This window comes from Panthera leo, chromosome D3 (genome assembly GCF_018350215.1).
Source record: "Panthera leo isolate Ple1 chromosome D3, P.leo_Ple1_pat1.1, whole genome shotgun sequence".
Lineage (NCBI taxonomy): Eukaryota > Metazoa > Chordata > Mammalia > Carnivora > Felidae > Panthera > Panthera leo.
The window spans coordinates 66,224,793-66,244,932 of NC_056690.1; the positions used below are offsets into that span (position 1 = coordinate 66,224,793).

General features: G+C 55.1%; 1 protein-coding gene across 4 annotated transcripts in view; it reads left to right on the plus strand.

Moving 5' to 3' along the window:
• The first annotated feature begins 2,152 nt into the window (after positions 1–2,152).
• SIGLEC15 (sialic acid binding Ig like lectin 15) overlaps positions 2,153–20,140 on the plus strand; it is a 35,616-nt gene continuing 17,628 nt past the window's right edge. For 2 of the 4 annotated variants that reach the window (XR_006195269.1, XM_042910596.1), the window contains exons 1-3: positions 9,618–10,291; positions 11,391–11,777; positions 12,874–12,904. Coding sequence is in view for 3 of the 4 variants with exons in the window: in XM_042910596.1 (XP_042766530.1) it covers positions 9,670–10,291; positions 11,391–11,777; positions 12,874–12,904 (1,040 nt within the window). In the remaining variant the exon portion in view is untranslated. Of the gene's footprint in view, positions 2,263–9,470; positions 9,531–9,617; positions 10,292–11,390; positions 11,778–12,873; positions 12,905–14,643; positions 17,101–20,140 lie in introns of those variants that run through there. The other 2 variants (XM_042910597.1, XM_042910594.1) reach the window with 2 other exon arrangements.

A 20,140-nucleotide genomic window follows, 5' to 3' on the forward strand; every position in this document is an offset into this window, starting at 1 on the left:
CACAAGGCTGGTTCAACTTGGAAAAATCAATGTAATTCACTAAAGAGACAAAATCTTAGAATTATCTCAGAAAAACTTTTTGAGAAAATTCAACACTAGATTCACGTTAACAACTCTCAGCAAACCAGGAACAGAACAAAAAACCTCCTTGATCTGAGAAAGAGTATCTGTAAAACCCTGGTCTAGACACAGACATACATCTCTTCTCTGTGGCTCCTCATAGCATAGGGAGGACAGGCTGACCCCTCTGAAAAGTCCTTTCTTCCTTTTCTGTTTTTGTAGTGCTTATTTATTTACTGTTGAGAGAGAAAGACGTGAGTGGTGAGTGCGCTGGGGGGGGGGGGGGGGGGGGTGGGGTGGGGGTGGGAGCATCGAGGGAGGGACAGAGATAAAGGGAGACAGAATCCCAGTCAGGCTCTCTGCTGTCCACACAGAGCACCATGCAGGGCTTGAACCCATGAATGGTGAGATCATGACCTGAGCCAAAATCAAGGGTCGGATGCTTAACCAACTGAGCCACCCAGGTGCCCCTGAAAAGGCTCTTGTTGTTGAGAATATGTTACCAAAAAGCCAAAAAGGAACTATATTTCATCAATTTTAAGATGCTCATTTTTTTCACATTTTTAACATTTCTGAATTCTGATACATGTTACAGCCAATGGCATCTTACGATTATAAAAAGGTACAAAGTTTTTTTCTCTCTCAGTTGTATATAAAATAAGGGTGCATCCTTCAAGGACATTTTAGAGTTTATGGAATTGATTGTTTTCCAAAGTTTAGTTTTCTAGAGTTATAGCAAACACTTGGGGCAGAGACAAGTAACCACCCATCAACATCTGTTTCCTTCTTCCATGGTAATAAATTTTATCTTGACCATAGCATCACCTCATTAGAGACCACACTTCCAGGGCTCCCTTGCCATGGGTGTGGCCAATGGAGGTGAGTGGATGTGATGTCTACAGCTTTTGGATCATGGATAACCAAAAAGACAAGCCAAGTAGAGTTTCTATCTTTCCTCTTGAACAAGCCTGATTGCCACCTTCAGCCTTAAGGGCATTAACAATGGAGAAGGGGGTGAGGAAGTAACAGTAGGACTGAACCTGGATCCCTGAATGACCTGGAGAAGCAAGGCCACCTGCCTACGTAAATCGCTCACCTTGGGACTGATATATGGGACAGAAATCAACTTCCATTTTTTAAAAAATCTATTGTATTTGAGAACTTCTCTCTCTCTCTCTCAACAGATTAGCATTTATCCTAACTAAAACATTTCCCTCTCCCCAAGCATTGACTCACCTTGGCCAGCCTCCTACCTGGCCGTTTTTTCTGTTCAGCTTTCTGGTTACCTCCTTGGCACAGATGCCGAGATTCTGCCCCTGTGGTAGGATATTTCTATCTGACATTTTGATGTTCTGAGCATTTTGACAAGTTTGTCTGGATTGATTTGCTTATAAGTTTACTATTTCCCTTTTATGCTGCTTGGTAATGTAACCATTGTCAATGATGACTACATTTTGGAGAGGACTTTTCTTCTGTGAATAATCACCACTTCAGAATCAGCATGGCCACAGGAAGATAGCTTCATCAAAATGAAAACCCATGCTGGCACACTAAAAATGTAGAGAAGAAAAGGAGGAAAAGAAAAGAGGAGGGAGGGAAGAGGGTGGTAGGAGGAGGGAGGAGGGGTGGGGGAGGGAGAAAGGAAGGTAGAATGAGAGAGGGAGGAGGGGGGAGGGAAGGAAGGGAGGTAAGATGGAAGGGAGGGGAGGGTAGAAAGAGGGAGGAAGAGGGAAGGAAGGGAGAAGGGGAAGGGGGAAGGGAGGCGGGTAGAGGGAGAGAGAGGACGAAGGGAAGAAGGGATGAAGAGAGGGCAGGCAGCAAAAGAGCAGCACTTTTTTCACAAAGGGACCAGTGGCCCCAGGAAAGGGTCCTTCCTCTTCCTCAAGTGCTTCTCTGTTTCCTGTCCTGGAAAATCATCTGAGTGGTTCCCCTGTTGGTTTTCCACATGACTAAACCCCACGGGCTTCATCTGATCATATCCAGACTGCCCAACTGCCTCTCCCCAGTTCCCCTGGAGCCTGGAGCCCAGTAGGGGCACAGGCCTGGGCACGCAGCCCACCCCCTCACCTGCCTTCTCCTCATCAGGGAGGCTTCTCGCTGGTGGCCCAGGCGAGTGTGGGGCTGGTCTGGGGTCTCCAGACACTCACAGCATGGAATGGTCCCTCCGGCTCCTGGCCTGCTTGGTGGGCATCCTCCCTATAGGTAAGTTTCCCACTTTTCTCTGTGGCCCCTGCTCAGAACAGAATAGATGCTCACAGAATCTTAGGTACAGTCTTCTCTCCTTGAACTTGGGACAACCGGGTTGCACTTAGGGAAGCTGCTTTGACAGAAACCACAAGTTCAAGTCCGGGTGTCATCTTGGGTTCCGGTGACTTTAGGCAATCCTCTGACTTCTCTGAGCCCCACCTGTAGAAAGGCCACCGGCTCAGCCACCGCTGTGAGGATCCAAGGAGATAGTGGGCAAGCTTTGGCGCGGACAGTCCAGGCTCTGAAGGGACTTCGGGTGTTGCGGTCATCCAAGTGCTTTGTGTCACGATGGGCACAGCTCAGAGGGAAAACGGGTTTGGGGGAAGAGTGGGGGTGATTTCACATGGGGAACAGGGCAACCGATAGAGGGCATCCTGACCGCCCAGGGGGAACCCCAAGGCGTGAATGGGAACCCTTTGCCGCAGGCTTAGGTAACGACGTCATTGGCACTGAGCTCAGTGAGTTCGTGTCCCTGGGAACGGCGTTTCTGTTACCGACTGACCATCGGTAGCAGCATTTCAGTGGGAAGAGAGTATTTGTTTAAATGCAGATCCTTGGGCTCCACCCCAGTCCTGCAGAATGAGAATATCAGGCAACAGGGCCCAGAAGTCTGAATCTTCAACCATCTTCTCAGGTCATTCTGATGCTCAACATAGTTGAGGGTAATTGGGATAAATGACAAAGGCCATCCTCCGAGCCCCTTGGCCCAAACCTCAGTCCTTTCCCGGACCCCCGCCTGCAACATCCCTCCTGTGGATATGTCCCTGGACTCAGCGTCAGTGCCTCCATGTGCATGGCCACTGGCCGTCATGTGCCACATTAGTGATCTCTGATATCATGGTGTTCTAAGCTGTTAGGCAACATTCCTTGTTTGGAGTCCTGTCTCCATGACTGGATTATACACTCCCCCACCTTAGGCTCCTTTTCCTTCCTCTTGAGCATTCAACAGAGGCAGAGTCCAGTTCAGGTCGGGTTTGGATAAGAGCACCTGCCTACAGAGCTCTTAGAAGTGCTGGCCACTTTAATTGGTAAGTGTGGTGTAGGGTGGGGCTGGGATGTGTGGCTCTAGACTGGACCGACCCCAGTCCCCACCCTGCACTGCCCGTTGTCCCCTGACAGAGCCCTCCAGTGGGGGCTGATAGGGGAGAGGCTTTCTTTTCCCAGAGTGCCCTAACTCGGCTGCCTCCCTGGGATGATTTAGGGTGCCACTTAGAGGGTGGGGGCTGGAGAAGGTGACCCTGCCCGGATTTTGGGCTGATAAGAGAGCAGTTCAGGCATAAGTGTTGACATCATACACAGCTTTAAATCCTGGCTCTGCTATTTACTACCTATGTGGCCCTGGGAAGGTTGCCTAACTTCTCTGAGCATCAGCAAAGTGGGGTCCCCGGTGCCTCTTGGGGTGCTGTGAAGGATAATTAGATCATGTATATAAAAGCCCCCAGCACAGTCCTGGTGCTCAGTGATTGTGCAAGGAAATGGCAAGGAAATCTTGTTGAAGTCACATACCCTTGAGAGAGGCTAGCTTTGGCGGGGTGGGGGTGGGGGGTGCTTGTTTTGGTTTATTTCTTTTCTCCTGTTGAGGGTCAGGGGCTATGAATCAGTCAAAGACAAAAACACTTAGAGGAAGTATGAGTGGTCACGTGTCCAAGAACAAAACTTAAACCACGCAAGTGTTCCTGCCATGTACTGAGATTTACCCAGGGAGGCTGAGGCGTCTTGGGGAGGGGATCCCTTTTTCTCATACTGGCAGCTGCTTCACGGAACTAGGGTGAGCAGGGTCGCACGTTCTGAGACCCCTCTGGTACCGTTCACCTATGAGCCTCTCCGTGTGGCACCAGGCCTGGGCAAGAGGCCGGATGACCGGGCTGGGTTAGACTGCAATGTGGAAGCCTGAGGTGTTACGTGAGCAGGGTCCCCGCGTGTCACATTCTGCCCCCCAGCTGCATCTCTGAGCATAGGGCCAGGGCAGGCCGTTGGCAAAAACAAAGTGGGAGGAATTTGTCCAGGAAACCCCCCCCCCTTTCTGTGCCCTTCTTCTTACCGATGCCACCCATCCTCAGCACCCAGCGCCCTGGGGCAGCCCCTAATCTCCCAGGGGCTCACACACACACTCTCCCTTGTCTTCTTGTCTTTCCCGTCTGGCTCCCCACGGATCTGCTTTCAGAAAGCTGGAGATGCCAGGGAACATACAGGTGGAAAGAACAATGGTCTGGGAGCTCTGACCATTTGGGTGACTTTGGACAACTCTGCAGTTGGTCCACAAGCCTCTGATAAGTAGGTAGAGCGATCATAGTCGCTGTCACCCTCAAGGGCTTCCTTGTCAGGCCCTGACAAGCAGCTCATCTACTCTTCACCCCAGCTCTGCAGTGCAAGGACCCCTGTGCCTGTTTAGGGAGGCCAGTGGAAGTCGAGTAACTTTTCTGGGCTGTCACAGCCTGGGTTGAACCAGAGGGTTCTGAGTGCAAGCCCCAACCTTTACACCATCCACATGCAGCGGTGGGGAGTCCAGAGCAAAGCTTGTGCTCAAAGGAATTTATTAGCTCTGAACCACTGCTGCAAAACAAACCAAAAGGCAAGACAAATCTCAGTAGTGAGCAAGGACATGGGGTGCGGGGAGAGGCCAAGGAGGAGATGGGCTGCTGTCATGGGTCCGGGGGGAAATGGGAGAGTTCCCCAAGCCAGGATGATGCTTCTGCTCCTGGCGGCTACTGTGGCCAGTAGCTTGGGCTGAGAAGTCCCGCCTGGGGTGGAGAAGGACTGACAGGGAGCACGACCCCCTGAGAAGGCCAGGGGAGCACGGGCAGAGACAGGCTGAGTGGGAACTTGGGAGAGCAGCGCCCTGGGGCAGACACTGGCCACGGGGCACGGTCAGCTGAGGCTCTCCATCTGTAGCTCAGGCAAGCGGGGCCACGTCCACAACCGTGTGGCCAAGAGGCAAGGCTACGGGAGAAGCCTGGATAACCCCGAGGTCAGGAGAACAGCCAGGCCTTTCCCTCATGCATCCCTGCTCCTCATCCCTTCCCTAGAAACTTCTTGGTCCAGCTCACACTGAAAGATGGGTTTCCTGTTTTCTCTGTCACTCCACCCCCCTCCCCAGTCCGCAGCCCTTTCTTCCCTTTTCTCCACTGACAACCTATCTGCACAACACACAGGCCCCAAAAAGAATTGCTGGGAGCAAACGCAGGCAGGAGAGAAGTGGACGGAAGGCAGTGTGCCCCAGTTGAACCCACACACCTCCCTGGTGAGGTTTGCTGGCCAAGAGGAACATCTCCCCTTGCCCTCAAATGCCCTCTCCTGACACTCCAGGTGCCACCATGCCCAAGAGGCTACCGCCGGAGTCACTCCCTGAGAACACCCCTGCTAGCATGCCAAATGTCCCCAAGGAGGGTGGCCCCCTTACAGATCGCTGGCCTCATGAGAGTGGCTGCCCGTCTGCTGGTGATGTCAGCCATCATGGGGCCGAGGGGGCGGCAGCACTGGGGAGGTCTGAAGGACTCCAGCTCTGAGCACCACGTGGCCATCCCCTGGGAGGCACGGTCCGCCCTGACTGCCCACACGGTCCCTAAGATGCTAAACTGAGCTGCCAAAGGTGCGATGTCAGCGTCCCCTATCTTCACCCCTGCTGCATCGGCTTGAGGTGTGTGCCCAGAGCACTTCCCGCCACTGCTCAGCACCCCCACCCCCCCACCCTCCCTTGGCAGGGCTGGTGAGAGAAGGGGGCTGACGTGCATTGAGCATTTGCTGGGCAAGCTACACGTGTGACTTCATTCAACCTTCAAGCCCATGAGGAAGGTATTAGGCGCCCCATTTTGCAGCAGAGGAGTCTGAGACCTGGGACAGTAAGTAACCTGCCCAAAGATCACCCATAAGTGAGTGAGCCTAGAACAGTGCCAGGCTCAGACTGGGTGCTCATAAGAGCCCAGGAAAGAATGACCACAAGTGAGACTGTCACCCAGGTCCAGCTGTGCCAAAGCAGGAAAGCTTGCCAGCATGCCCTGTGGCCCACCACTGAGTGGTGAAGGTGGACAGTGAGAAGAATGTGGGTCTCTTGCTGTCCCCAGAGGCTAATAGTCCTGAGGCAAGGAGATTAGAAACTCCACAATAAGGGGGCATGGTTTTAGTTCAGGAGTCATCCCTCCCTTGTCCTAAAGACGGGCATGAGCTGCCAGAGGGAATGACAAATGTCACAGGATGCTGGGGAGCTTGGATTCCTGCCAAAGCAAATGCATGTGCTCCCTGGGCAGTTCCTGCCAGGACCTCCCACCCTCCCCTTGAGTCCCTGAGTGGATGTGTCCAAAGTCTCCATGTAACAGGGAGTCCAGGTGCTTTCCTCTTGAAACACCATCCAGCAGGTAAACAGGAAACACAAATCTCCCCCTAACTGGAGCCAAGATCCTCACACTGGCTGAAAGGGCCTCTGTGTGCCCTCTCTGCTCCTAGAGCAAAGCCCCCAGGGAGGGAGAGGCCATGGCAGACCATCTGTATCCCACTTCAGGATGTTCCAAACTAGACTGTCATCCCCAAGCGACACAGCACACAGGACAGAGTAGAAACGTGAGCCACCAACGGGGAAGCCTTGGCTCTGCTTCTGGTGAGTCAAGTGACCTTGGGCAGTCACGTGGCCTCTCTGAGCCTCAGTTCTCTCTTCCCCAAAAGAGGCTATCGCGAGTCTCTCACTGGGTCGTTGTACGTATGAAATGAAATGAGGAATATCTCCCAGTGAGCACCCAAAGCACTGTGTCCTCTGGCTCCCTTATCTCGTCATGCCCGCAATCTCTATGCTCATGTCCTTACCTCCCTTTGCCTAGAGCACCTTCCATCTACACCAAATCTTAGAAAATCCCACTTCTTTCTCGAGGATCTGCTGGTCCTCCAAGCATTCGCTGCCTAATACTTGCACATCTCTTCCTCTTCCCCCAGCCACACCACCCTCCCCTGCCAGCCTGATTACCCTCCCTTCCGCCCTTCTACAGCAATCCAATTCAACATCAGTTGGTTTGTGGCAAGTGCCATGCTAGGCAGTGATGACCCAAATACGACCACACATACGTGGTCCCTGTCCTCCCAGAGCTTCTGGATGCCTGGAGGATGTACCTCTGCCAGGCCAGAGGCTGAAGGCAAGGGTGCCAGACCCAGCCTTGGGGTTCGAGGAAGCCCTCCCTCTGTAGGAAGACTCAGCAGAGACCTGGGGATGACTGGGGGGAAGTTGGTGAATGATATGAGCCAGGAAACTTGTTCAGACAGAGGGAACATTGTTCGTGTCCCTCATTAGAGCACCTGGCAGGCTGTAGTGTAATTATGTGTTCACAGATCTGTCTCCCTTTCTGAGTGGTGAGCTCCAGCAGGCTGATAAGGTAACCTATTGATCTTTGTAACCCTGGCTTGTATCCAAGTGCCTGGCTTAGGGTGGGACATGTCTGATAAACACCTCCTAATTGATGAATGCACAATAGCAAAAAAAAATACCTCTGGGGAATCAGTACCTGGCTCCAGGATGCCTGCAAGATGCAGAAGCTCAAAAGACGCTGAGGTTACAGAGGGTGAGAAGTGTAGGGAAACTGAGGCAGGGACTGAGCCTCAAGAGTGGGGAAACTGTTTCTGTAGCTGGAGGTACTGAGTAAACCAGCAAAACCTTCAGGAAGGGTTTCTCAGATTTGAAACTAGGCCCTTTGATTATTAACAACTGAGCAAACAAGCTCTTAGTAGAGGTAAATGTCAAGTCCTCCACTTGGGTTCAAAAGCATAATTCCACTTGTTTAGAGGAAACGAAATTTGGCTTATAAGCAGATCGCGTGAAAAAAGAACTTGTGGTTTTACTGGATTGCAAGCTCGGCACAAGCCCAAAGTGTCATTTTATACGAGGCAAAGCTCGCACAACCCAATTCGTACCCCACTCTGCTGGCCCAGCACCCCCACAGCGCACATCCGCGGCACACTCCTGCAGGAACACGTGCAACATACACCCCTGCAGCACATACCTGGAGTCCCCGGCTCAGGACACTACGTTGCACGGAGAGCACCAAGCGGGCAGTGAGGAAGGGGAGGAGCAGGGGAGGCCCCGGGACTTCCACCAGAGAAGGGAAGACTTGATGGGTCCAGGATAGCCATGCTGGGGTCCCAGAAGGGCCATCACCGTGAGAGGATGTGCACGCTCCAAAGAGGGTCATGTGGGTAGTGGCAGATGTTGGTTCTATGCAGAAGAAATGTCCTGACCTGTAGATAACTCATAGATGGGATGGGCTTCTTGGAGGACGGATGGTAACTGGCTGTGGGCCGGGGGGATTCCAAACCAGGACATGAGCTACCCCCAAAGAGTAAAGAGCACTGGACATGGAGTCAGCAAAGCTGGGTTTCTCCCATCATCTGTCTGTGTGACTCTGGGACTCCATTTTCGCATCTATAACAATAGTTCCCCGAGTCATTCTCCCCTAGGGTGTTTTGGGGGTCATGTGACATGATGTATACAAAAGAATTGTGTAAATTACAAAGCTCTTGGGAAATACCAGAGTGGGTATATTATTCCCTCTAAGGATCCCTTTTGTGAACTGCATTCAGGGTTGTAGCTGGGTAGAACTAGCAGCCTGTCCTCCCTCCTCAGGGAGACACCACCCCTATCCTGATCCTCCAAGGCCCAGGTCCAACACCCACCCACCCACCTGCTCACCCCTTCCCCAAAGCAGCACACATATGCAACAACAGGGGCAGAGGCTCTCCCGTCATCTTCAAGCTGAAGGCGGAGCACAGCTTCCAGACCCTAGCTCAACCATACTTCAGAGGCTCGCAACACAGGAGGTGAGGAAACAGCCCAAACGCGCTTGCGCAGAGCAAGAAGGCAGCGCAATGGTCTACCACTCTTGGTCTCTCAGCTCATCCGGCCTTTTGGGAAGCCCATTTCGGTTGACCTGGATTCTCAAAGAATCTCACCGCGTTCAACACGTTAAGTTCAAAACATACCATCCCTTGCCAAGGCCCGTTTCCCCTCTGTAAATGGGAGTGTTGGTCTCCTTGGATGAGCCCCAAGGTTCCATGCGTTTGTGGAATCAGGCAGTCCTGAGTCTGAATTCCGGCTTTGCTTCCTAGCTGTGTGACCTTATGTAATCACTCAACTTCTCTTTGCCTCAGTTTATTACATACAACCCAGGAATAACTGTGCTTACATCTAGGATCATTTGTGAGAACTAAAAGAGATACTACCAGGAACTTGCTCGACACGGAGGTGCACAGTAAGTGCTTTTGTTATCACTACCGCGGGGGTCTTGGGACTGTAATGTAACCATGGAATCCAGGGCTTTTCTCCAGCAGGGCAGGGGTTAGGGAAGAGTATGGGGTCAAGGGGCCTGTCGGTGAAGTGGGACCGCCCGAATGAGGCAAATAGTCCCAGGCACCTCAAGAGTCCGGGGAGACAAGGTCCCGGGAGATGCCTCTCGGGTCACGGTCACGGGGTGGGCTTCTGGGCCCCCAGGTGGGAGACGCTCCCAGAGTCCTAAGGTTTCCAAACCTCCCGGTGGGGACTCCCCTCCCCCCGCCCCCCCAGAGTCCGAGGGATGGCGGCCGGCGCGGCCCCAGGGCAGGGCTGACGCTCCCGGCCGCCTGCCCGCAGGTGCGCCGACGCAGCGCTGGTCCATGCATGTGCCAGCCGAGGTGAGCGCGGCGGCGGGCGAGGCGGCCGTGCTGCCCTGCACCTTCACGCACCCGCACCGCCACTACGACGGGCCGCTCACGGCCATCTGGCGCGCGGGCGAGGCGTACGCGGGCCCGCAGGTGTTCCGGTGCGCGGCGGCGCGGGGCAGCGAGCTCTGCCAGACGGCGCTGAGCCTGCACGGCCGCTTCCGGCTGCTGGGCAACCCGCGCCGCAACGACCTGTCGCTGCGCGTCGAGCGCCTCGCCCTGGCCGACGACGGCCGCTACTTCTGCCGCGTCGAGTTCGCCGGCGACGTCCACGACCGCTACGAGAGCCGCCACGGCATCCGGCTCCGCGTGACCGGTGAGCGCCGTGCCCTTGTCCCGGCCCCCTTCCCCGCCCCGTCCAGAGGGCTTTCCGGGTGCCGGCACTGCGCCCGCCGGGGCATAGAAAGGGGAGCAATGCACAGCCCATCTCTCTAGGGCAGGCGGGGGGGGGGGGGGGGGTGCTCACTGGCGATGGCTACGAGCCACATGGGAACTAGTTAAAAATGCAGACCGCTTGCTCCGAGAAGGGCTGAATGGGGCCCGGGAATGGGCACTGTAATGAAGCGCGCAGAGAGTGAATGTTCCCAGGAGCTCGCAGTCTAGGGGGCGAGAAGCACGAGTCGAACAGTCATCCTGAATACGGCAAAGGCTGCAATGGAATGTGTGCTCTGTGCACTGAAGGGCACCCGCAGCCCCCTGGGAGGGGGGGGATGCCCAGGGAGCCCACAGTGTCCAGTATTTTGCTAGACCCTGGCATAAAGAAGTGGGCACCAGGATCCCCGGTCCCTAGAACAGTGGTTCTCAACCCTGGCTGTGCACTGGAATTAGCTGGGGAGCTTTTAAATATCCTAGCCCCACCCCGCTGCCGTGGGGATCCGGTTCTGGGCTCCAGTCTGGCTCTGCCACGAACTTCCCATGTGCCCTTGGGCTGGCCGGGCTGCCTCTCCGAGTGCATTTCAGTTTCTCCCCAGGGCCCTCGCCACCCTGCACTGACAGTTTGTCTGGGAGTGGGAAGTGCCCTTGAACCCCTACCAGCAGACAGTCCCCAGCCCTGAGCTACCGCAACAATAACGACCGTTGAGTGCGCATTTGCTAATGGGCCACGCCCTAATCCAAGCACCCCACATGTATTAACTTGCCAAATCCCAACGACCCCATAAAGAAAACGATCCCCATTTTACGCATGAAGAAACTGAGGCACGGAGCTTCGGAATAACTTGCCCAAGGCCACATCTCTATTGGGACCCAGGCACCGTGGCGCTAGAGCGCCTACTCCCTCTTCTCTGAGCCAACCACCCCCAAATCTCTTGGTGACTAAACGGGACTGGGAGGGGTCCCCCTTGCCCTTGCCCTTTCCCCCCTCTGCTCTGACCAGGATTCGCTTTCTCCCTCGACCCCTTGGCCGCTGCCCGCAGCCGCCCCGCGGATCATCAACCTCTCGGTGCTGCCGGGTCCGGCGCACTCCTTCCGCGCGCTCTGCACGGCCGAGGGGGAGCCGCCGCCCGTCCTAGATTGGTCCGGCCCGGCCCTGGGCAACGGCTCGGCCGCCGTGCGGGGCCCGGGTCAGAGACAGGATCCCGGCCACCAGGTGACCGCCGAGCTGCCCGCCCTGGTCCACGACGGCCGCTACACGTGCACGGCGTCCAACAGCCTGGGCCGCGCGGAGGCCAGCGTCTACTTGTTCCGATTCCACGGCGCCTCCGGGGCCTCGGCGCTCGCCCTCCCGCTCGGGGCGCTCGGCCTCAAGGCGCTGCTGCTGCTCGGCGTTCTGGCCGCCCGCGCCGTCGCCCGCCGCCGCCCAGGTGGGTGCACCCCCGGGCCAGGGTGGGTGTGAGGGGCAGGGGCTCTCCTTCTAAGTAAGGCCGCCCGGCTGACCACCTGGCGTAACCCAGCCCAAACAGACTTTCTGCACCCGTGCTCCAACTCACTCTCCTCTCCCTGCGTAAAGCTCAGGAGGTGGGAACTAGCAGGACCTTGTTTTACACCAAGGAAGCGGAGCCCAGAGAGGTTACGGAACTTGCCTCTAGCCAGAGGCACAGAGATAGAGACCCAGAAAGTATAGCGCCGCCCTTTTGGCGGCACCCCATAAATGACTCCACCACTCCATCAGGCTTTCCTAGATAGCACCATTCCCTTATGTTACAGTAAGCATCTTGAGGACCTACTGTGTGCTGTGTAGGTGCTAGGAATACAGAGCTGAGTAAGAGGTGCCCAGTCTGCAGGGGGAAGGGCTGTCCTGGAGCCCAGGTACCACCCAAGCACAGACTGGCAGGCCTCACTCTGGTGGGACATCTGGGAGGGAAGGTGAGAGCTTCCCTGGGAGGGAAGGTGAGAGCTAACTCAGAAAAGCAAACAAGGAGCTGGTGGTGTTCCCAGCAGAGGGAACAGCAAACACAGAGGTGAGGAAGTGTGAGCTAACAGGGTGTCCTCAGGAGCTGCTGCTCACCCCACGCTTCTCTTGCTGAGCTGGCTGGGAAATTTGCTCGTGCCCCAGAGAGGGGCTTCCCAGAGCCTCTCAGGCCCAGGTCAGCAGCACCGGCCTCAGTCTCTCCTGGGATGAAATCCAAAATTTGTCACAGTTGCCCTGGCTGCTGCCTCCTTTCCTGTGGCTGTGCCGTCCGTCTTGCTGGCTCTTCACACCCACCAAGCATTCTGTGCTGCACGGTCCTCAGAAAGGCAGGTCTTTCTGCCGGGCCGCTCCTCACTCCACGCTCCTCCTCATTAACTCCTGGTCATCTGCCAGGCCACTTCACCCCCTGCCAGCTAATGTTTGTTACACGTCCCTTCAGACCACTTTCCACAGTGGGGTAGGGTGGGCAGCCAGCGCCTGTAGCCTGCGACGACCATGGAGATTCATGCCTCTCCTCTCTCTTTCTCTGTCTCTCTGTCCCTACACAGAGCACCCAGTTGCCCAGGACACCCCACCACGGTGAGTACCCTGCCCTCACCCACCCGGCTCTAGTCCCCACTGGCCAAGCAAGGCATGCAGGCTTCTCAAGGCTCGTGCCGTAAGGATAAAGAACGGCAAAGGGCAGGACTGGGGGCTGGACCTTGACCAGGGTTTAGACCCTCCCTGTGGCCTTCCAAAGCCTTCCTCTTCGGTCTCCCAAGTCCTTCTTGGCCTGACCAGGCCACGGTGACCTGCTCTCCCCACCCCACCCCAGCATTTACAGTCTGAGCCTCGCCCTGGCATCTCTCCCAGACGCGCCTGGTTTCCTGGTGCTGCAGGGCCATTTTTCTGTTTTATGTCCACACCTAGATGTGATTCCTCAAGGCTGTGTCTCCTCTTGTTCTCCTAAGCATTGTAGAACAGGCAGACTCACACAAAAGCCACCTGGGGGCACTGATTCTCCCCCAAAGCTGAAGGTTTCACAAACAAAATGCCATTAGAGGTTCAGAGGGTTTAATCTAGGAAGTGCTGACCCTCGTGTCCAGGCTCCCCTTCTCCCCCAGTGTCTGCTCATGTGGAAGTCTGTGTTGAAGAAGAAAGAATCCAATTCACTGACCCTGGGCAGTGTGCCTGGGATGCTGGGGAGCGGGGAGGCGGAACACAGCCTTTCAGGCCCATTGGACAAGCCCTGGCATTCCGATAACTCCATCCCTGCCTGTGCCCTGAGGGCTGGAAAAACCATAATGCCAGCCCAGTCCCCTCTCTCCAGCTGCCTGGCCAACTATCCCTCACATTCTTGGAAACCTGTGCAATGTCCCTTTTCTTTGCTAAAGGCACCTAAATCAGAAAGCTGAATGTTCAAATATTTATTGAGTACCTACCACGTACCAGACGCTGTTTTGGATGCTAACGCTACAGCAAAACTCCCTGACCTCAGAAAACTCACATGATGTGGAGAATTTAATAAACACCTAAACAAGATCATCTTAGATTCTAAAATAAGAGCTGCGAAGGAAATGGACAGGGCCATGCAGCAGAGCCCCAGGGGAGGGAGGCAGTCACTGGGCAAGTCAAAGGCTCAGGGGCGACCTGGAAAGGGGCCGATGAGAAATCACTGAAGCAGACAGGTGGCCCCATCCGAACAAGAGTGGGGGCCAGGAGATCTTTGGGGTGACTGCTGACCAAAGCTGAGGCCGGCTTGACACAAGGAAGGAGGTCGAGTGGTGGAGGTGGGGAGGTGGGACTGGTGGAAGGCAGGGCTGACCATAGGGCCAGGTGGGCAGCACAAGCGAGGGAGGCAGCCAGGGTGCCCCGTTTGGAGCTGTCACCCTGGGTGCCACTAAGATGAAGACGAGAGAGAGAGAAGGGGGTGGTGGTGAGGATCATGGGAGCACTCACATGTAGGTGCGAGATGCCTGTAAAGATGTCCCTGGGGAGAAGTCAAAGTCAGGAGAGCAGCTGGAGCTCAGGAGGCCAAGCCCGGGAGATCAGTCTGGAGGGCATGTGACACAAGACAGCTGAAGCCACCAATGAGATCCCTTCGAGAAGATAGCACCTCTGTGGTCTGGGCTGCCTTCCCCTGTGTTAGCCTCCTCCCCGCTCCACAGCTACTGCCCCTACCCTTCCTTCACCCTTTAGTTGGTCCGCAAGCCCTGCTGGATATAGGCCCCAATCCCCTTTCGTCTCTCCTTCCTGCCCGTCGCTGGGGCATGGTTTGGGCAATTGGTGATGACCCCACTTCTGTATCGGGTGGTCAACCGACTCTCTCCTGTCCACAGGCCCCAGGCTCAGGAGTCCAACTATGAGAATTTGAGCCAGATGAGCCCTCGGGACCCACCAGCAGCCACATGTTTACCGTGAGGAGCCCCTTGGCCACTGGCATCCTCTTGTACAGCATGAGGAGCGAAGGCCAATGCCAGGCTTGGCTGGGACAGCCCTTCCTGGCTGCCAGCCACCTTGGCAGCCCCTTGCCAGGCAAACCCCCACAAAGGGAGTCCAGACCCCATTCACAGAGGCTCAGTGGTTTCTTACGTGGATGTCTGTCCCAGAGCCCCCATCACTGGGACCAGCATTTTGAAAGAATCTGTATGTGTGTGTACGTGTCTGTGCGTGTGTGCGTGAGCTCAGCGTGAAGCTCACAGACAAGTTCTGGCCCTTTCTTACATAGAACGCCATCATAAAACGGGCAAGACACTGGTCAGAGGGGCTCCCAGGCTCTGACTTGCTGTGTCGACTAGGGCATGTTTTTACCTCTCTGAGTCTCAGTTTGTCCATTCTGGAACATGGACAATAATCTTTCCTCCTGGCTGCTAGGACTATCAAGATCTGAAGAAATAATGGATGTGAAGGGACTTCGCGAAGTACAGAACCATGTACAAATGTGGCGGCGGTGGGGGGAGGGGGGAGGCCACGGGCTCCTCCTTGCAGGCACCCTTGGGACGTGCAGAGACTTCTTGGACAAGTGGGGGCCCCACACCAGCCTGGCCAAGAACAAGGATTCCAGAGAGCAAACCTTTGAGTCTGGGGCTGTGCAAACCTGTGGTCCCAGGAACATCAACTCGGCGGTGAGAAGCCCAGTACCCCTGCCCCCTGGGGTCTCATCTGTGACTGCCTCACACACTGTGCCTACCTCTTACCCCATTGGCTGCTCTGCACTGCCTTGAGCTGGGTCCCCTGGGAAAAGAAACACCCATCATCTCACAGCATCTGGGACTCACTGTCCTTAAGGACCGAAAGCTGAGAGGTCAGAGGGGAAGTCTGGGCTGCAGGTTCGTGTGGATAAAGCAGTTGTGGCTGTGACCTCCACCTATGACCTGCATCCACCTTGCATGTGCGAGGTCCAAAAACAGCGATTTCACGGCATTTGTCCGAGGCCTCGCAGACTGACTGCAGGGTGCTGCCTTCCGTGTTCACACCTCTGTGTGAGCCTGTGCATTTTAGCTTCTGCAGTTCTTGGGCTTAGGGGACAGGGAGGAGGTGTGCTTGAGCCCAGGGCAAGCTGGCAAGAGCAAAGGGCCACCGGGCCAGGCACTGAAGAAGCAATGGGGACAGTCTTTCCCTCAGAACTTTTCCCAAAGCTAGGGTGGTAACCTAGAATAAGGAAGGGTCCTCGCTGATGCTTTGCTGGGGAGGTGGCCTGAGGTGAGAGGAATCTTCACAAGTTAATAAGCAGGGCAGTGGGTGACAAGTTTCCCTTGCTCAGCAGAGCCTTTGCCAGGGAAAGTGGGTGACAGCAGCTCATGGTTAACTTGGGATCCATCCAGGAACCTGTCTGAACTGTCAGAAGGTCAGAGGAGTTGGAATTTGTACCTCCTCGTATGAGGATACTTTGGGCACCTCCATGGAGAGTCCCATATCACCAGGGAAGAAGCGAGGGACACGGGGGTGGTGTGGTTTGAAACATCTGCCTGGTCTTTGAGGCCCGTTTCACAGTCAAGAAAAAGCCATGATAGCAATTATTTTCTGTGTATCTGTTTTGTGCTAGGAATTGGGCCAGGTGTTTGGGCATACAGAAATGAATGAGGTATGCGTCTCGGTCAGTCTGGGTTAGGTTGTGCTGTGTTAACAAAGCCAAAATCACAGTGGCTGAAAGCAACTAGGGTTTATTCGCACCAGAGTTATATGCCCACCACAGATTGGCATTAGAGCTTTGCTTGCTGTACTTAGGAACACAGGCTCCCAAGGACCCGCCATCTCTTGTTGTGGGTCATTGGGTTGGAGATAAAAAGAGAGCTCTCGAGGGCCTCCTACTTGAGATCATAACTCATTGGCCAGAACTACCAACATGCCACACTCACCCTCAGGGGGCTGGGCAGTGCGCCCTACACGATGCCTGGAAGGAGGGAAGCCAGAAGCATGGGCAACAGCCCCGAGGGCTCCACAGTAAAATTTCTCAGGTTAGGGAGCGACAGACCAGTTAGCGGGGAATCCTGTAAGGGCAACAGAATGCTGAAGGTGCTATGGGAGCACACAGGAAGGAAGAGTGACCCAGTCTTGGGAAGGCTTCCTAGAGGAGGGGACATGGAGAAGGCACGTGCCGGCCACGTAAATGGGGGAGAATGGAAGTCGGAAGATGAGAACAAAGGTGATTCTAAGCGGAAAGGGCAGTCTGGGAAAAGGCCAGGTGGTCAGACACGGCATGATATTGAAGCCACCCAAAGTTGCTGGAGCATGAGGGCTGGAGCTGGGGCTGCAGCTAGAGGGGGCTCCCACATGGTAGTAAGTGCTGCCCCCGACAGGGCTGAGAAGCAGGGTGGGGGGGTGGGGGGATGGGGCGGGTGGGGGGGGGGGAACCAAGGGGCCAAGCAGGACGCTGACTCCCTCTACTGCTCAGCATGCTGCTTTCACCCGTCCAACTGCTGCACCTGCTCCGGAGCCACCATGCTTTGGGGCTGGGGTTTCCACCTCGAGACCCCAGGCTCTCAGAGCCGTGTTTCTGCAGTGGTTTCTGAAGGTCAAGTGGTTTGCATCAGAAGGACCTGGGGAGCTTGCTCAAATCCCCATCCTGAGTGCTACCTGGGCCTCCTAAAAGTGAGCTCTGAGGCTGGGTGCTGGAATTTTAAACAGATGCTCATGTGATTTTTGCCCCTAACTTTGTATTATGATCATTTTCAATCACACACACACACACACACACACAGCTGAAAAAGGAAGATGACCACCCAGGTACCCACCACCTACATCCAACAGTTACTACCATTTGCCATATTTGCTAATGTGCACACGTGTGTGTGTGTGTGTGTGTGTGTGTGTGTGTGTGTTTGAACCATTCAGGGCCAACTACAGACACCACAGTGCTTCGCCTCTAAATACCTCAGCTGCATCTCCAGAGAACAAGAGCATTCTCCTCCATAACTCCAATGCCATTTTCACGTTTGAGAAAATGTTAACAATAATTGAATAATATCATCGTATAGCCCACATTCGTATTTCCCCAGTTCTCAAAATGTCTTTCTTAGCTTGTCGTCTCTAGCCAGGGCCCAGGTGACTCCAGGCGATTCTTAAGCTAAAGTTTGAGGCTGCCTCCAGGTGGGCTGACTTCCAAGGGTGCGAGCTCACCACCCAGTGCTCCTTCTTATGGTATGTGCAGTTTGAAGGAGGGTGTCCCAGAAACCGCCGAAGTGGCATTCCTAAAAGGAACACGCAGCTGGTGGAGTGCTTTCACACCCCATGTTGGGCCGTGGGGAGCACACACAGAGAAGGGACAGCAGAGGGTCCCTCCGGCACTCCCTCTACCGATTTGCTTACTGCGCACAGGCAGCCTTCTGCTTAGTCTCCAGATAAAGCGGCTGCTCCAGGGGCAAAAGGGGAGAGTGGTGAAGCGGCTGTATTTGGCCATCACCAGACCTCAGGAGCTTGGAGCTCTCACTGGGAGGTCTGCGTGGAGCAGAGCTGCCGTCCTCCCCAACCCGACCGTCTCGGAGCACTCAGGCTTTGTCAGTGGCAAGGACCAGAGCCACAGGCGATGGGCTCAGTCGGCACATTGTCAGGGAGAGAAGGGACCCAGGAGACTTGGCGTTTTCAAGACAGGACTCCGCAGTGTGGCCCAGGACGTACAGCTAGAGCCGTCCCTTCAGTGCTCTGGGAATGTGAGCCCGTTTGTCCCCAGAAGGGCTGCTGACAGCCCAGAGACTGCCCTCCACTGCCAGCCCTCCACCTGTTGCCCCTGGAGATGGGCAGTGGGAGGAAGAGGTGCACCCAGATGTGCCAAGAGCCCGACACGCTTCCCCTGGCTTGAGGAGCTAGTGACCTTTTACATCGAGATGCATCTACAGGAGAAGACAGTGTCCATGAGATCATCTACACTGAAGGTAGGCCCTGCCTGGGTACGAAATGACACACAGTGGGCTGAGTGTTCACGTACAGCCCCTTAGCCAGCCTGGACGGGAACGCCAGGCCCACTGGTCACAGGGCCTTCAGGCCAGTGGGACCTTAGAGACCAAGAGCCGGGGGTCCTGGGCTTTGTCCGGCCTCCAGCCCTGGCTGCTTAAGTCAATGCTACCAGCCCTCTCTCCCCCAATAACATCCCCTCAACATTTCCTCAGTGCCTCCACCTCTGTGGCCTCAGGGACTTCTTGCTGTAAACCCAGGGAACAGGAAAAGCTGCAATTATCCCCATTTAAAATAGGGAAAGTCTCAGGAGGAAAGCGGCCTGGCCAGCTTCCCACATGTTTTGTGACAAAACAGCTGTGGTCCCAGCTCCTTCCACACCCACATGCTGCCTCCTCTTTCCCAGGCTTTCTCTCCCATGTCTCTCCTCCTCTCCTGTGCCCCTTCCTCTGTGTCACATTTTATGTACTAAAGGGAGAAAAACATGATCTGCCAACATAAGGATACAGAAACACTTGGCACTCTGGGTTTCCCGGGGTTTGGGCCCCCAGACCTTTGTCTTCCACAGTCACCCCCAAGTCCTGTGTGCAAGTGACCTCAAAGGGTCCCCAGAGCTGAAGATAGCCCAGGCACTCACCTCCATACTGCCATCAGAAGAGGAGGGGGAGGAGGATGGGATGAAGGAGGAGAAGAGTGGGACAGGAAAAGGAAGGTGGACAAAGGGCCTTAAGGAAGGTTGATTAAGGACAAGGCAGGGGGCGCTTGGGTGGCTCAGCCGGATAAGTGTCCAACTCTTGATTTTGGCTCAGGTCATGATCTCATGGACCGTGAGATCAAGCCCCCTTCGGGCTCTGTACTGACAGCATGGAACCTGCTTGGGACTCTCTCTCCCTCTCTCTGTGCCCCTCCAATGCTCACACCCTTTCTCTCTACCTCAAAATATTAAAAAAAAAAAAAAAAAGACAAGGCAGGGAGCAGGGCAGCCCAGGAAGACTGAAGGTCCACAGTAAATCTGATGTCAGCCACAAATTTAGGCTATATTACAATACAGTGTCCAGGAGAGGGGCCATGTTGGTCACTCTGACAGACCAGGAAAGTGTGGCTGTTTCCTAAAAAGGTTTGGCTAGAAAGGAAGACCAAGAAGGAAGAGGGCTGTCTTCAGAAGAGCAGTTTCCAGAGGAAGATCCTGGCTCCTTCACCCTTAGATGAAGACCATCTCTATTTCTCAGCTGCCCCAGGGTGACAGGAACCATTTCCCGCTGCATTTCTGTGGGTGTGTCCCAGCAAGAAAGCCCACTGGTCCAGAGACAGGAAACCGATTCCTACACTAGGAGGTGGCACAGCTTGCCTCTAATCCACTTCCCAATCCCTAAATCCTGTGGCTCCGTCTGGAAAAAGGAAGCCAAACCCAGACAGGGAGGAAGGGGCCCTGTCCCACAGAAATTC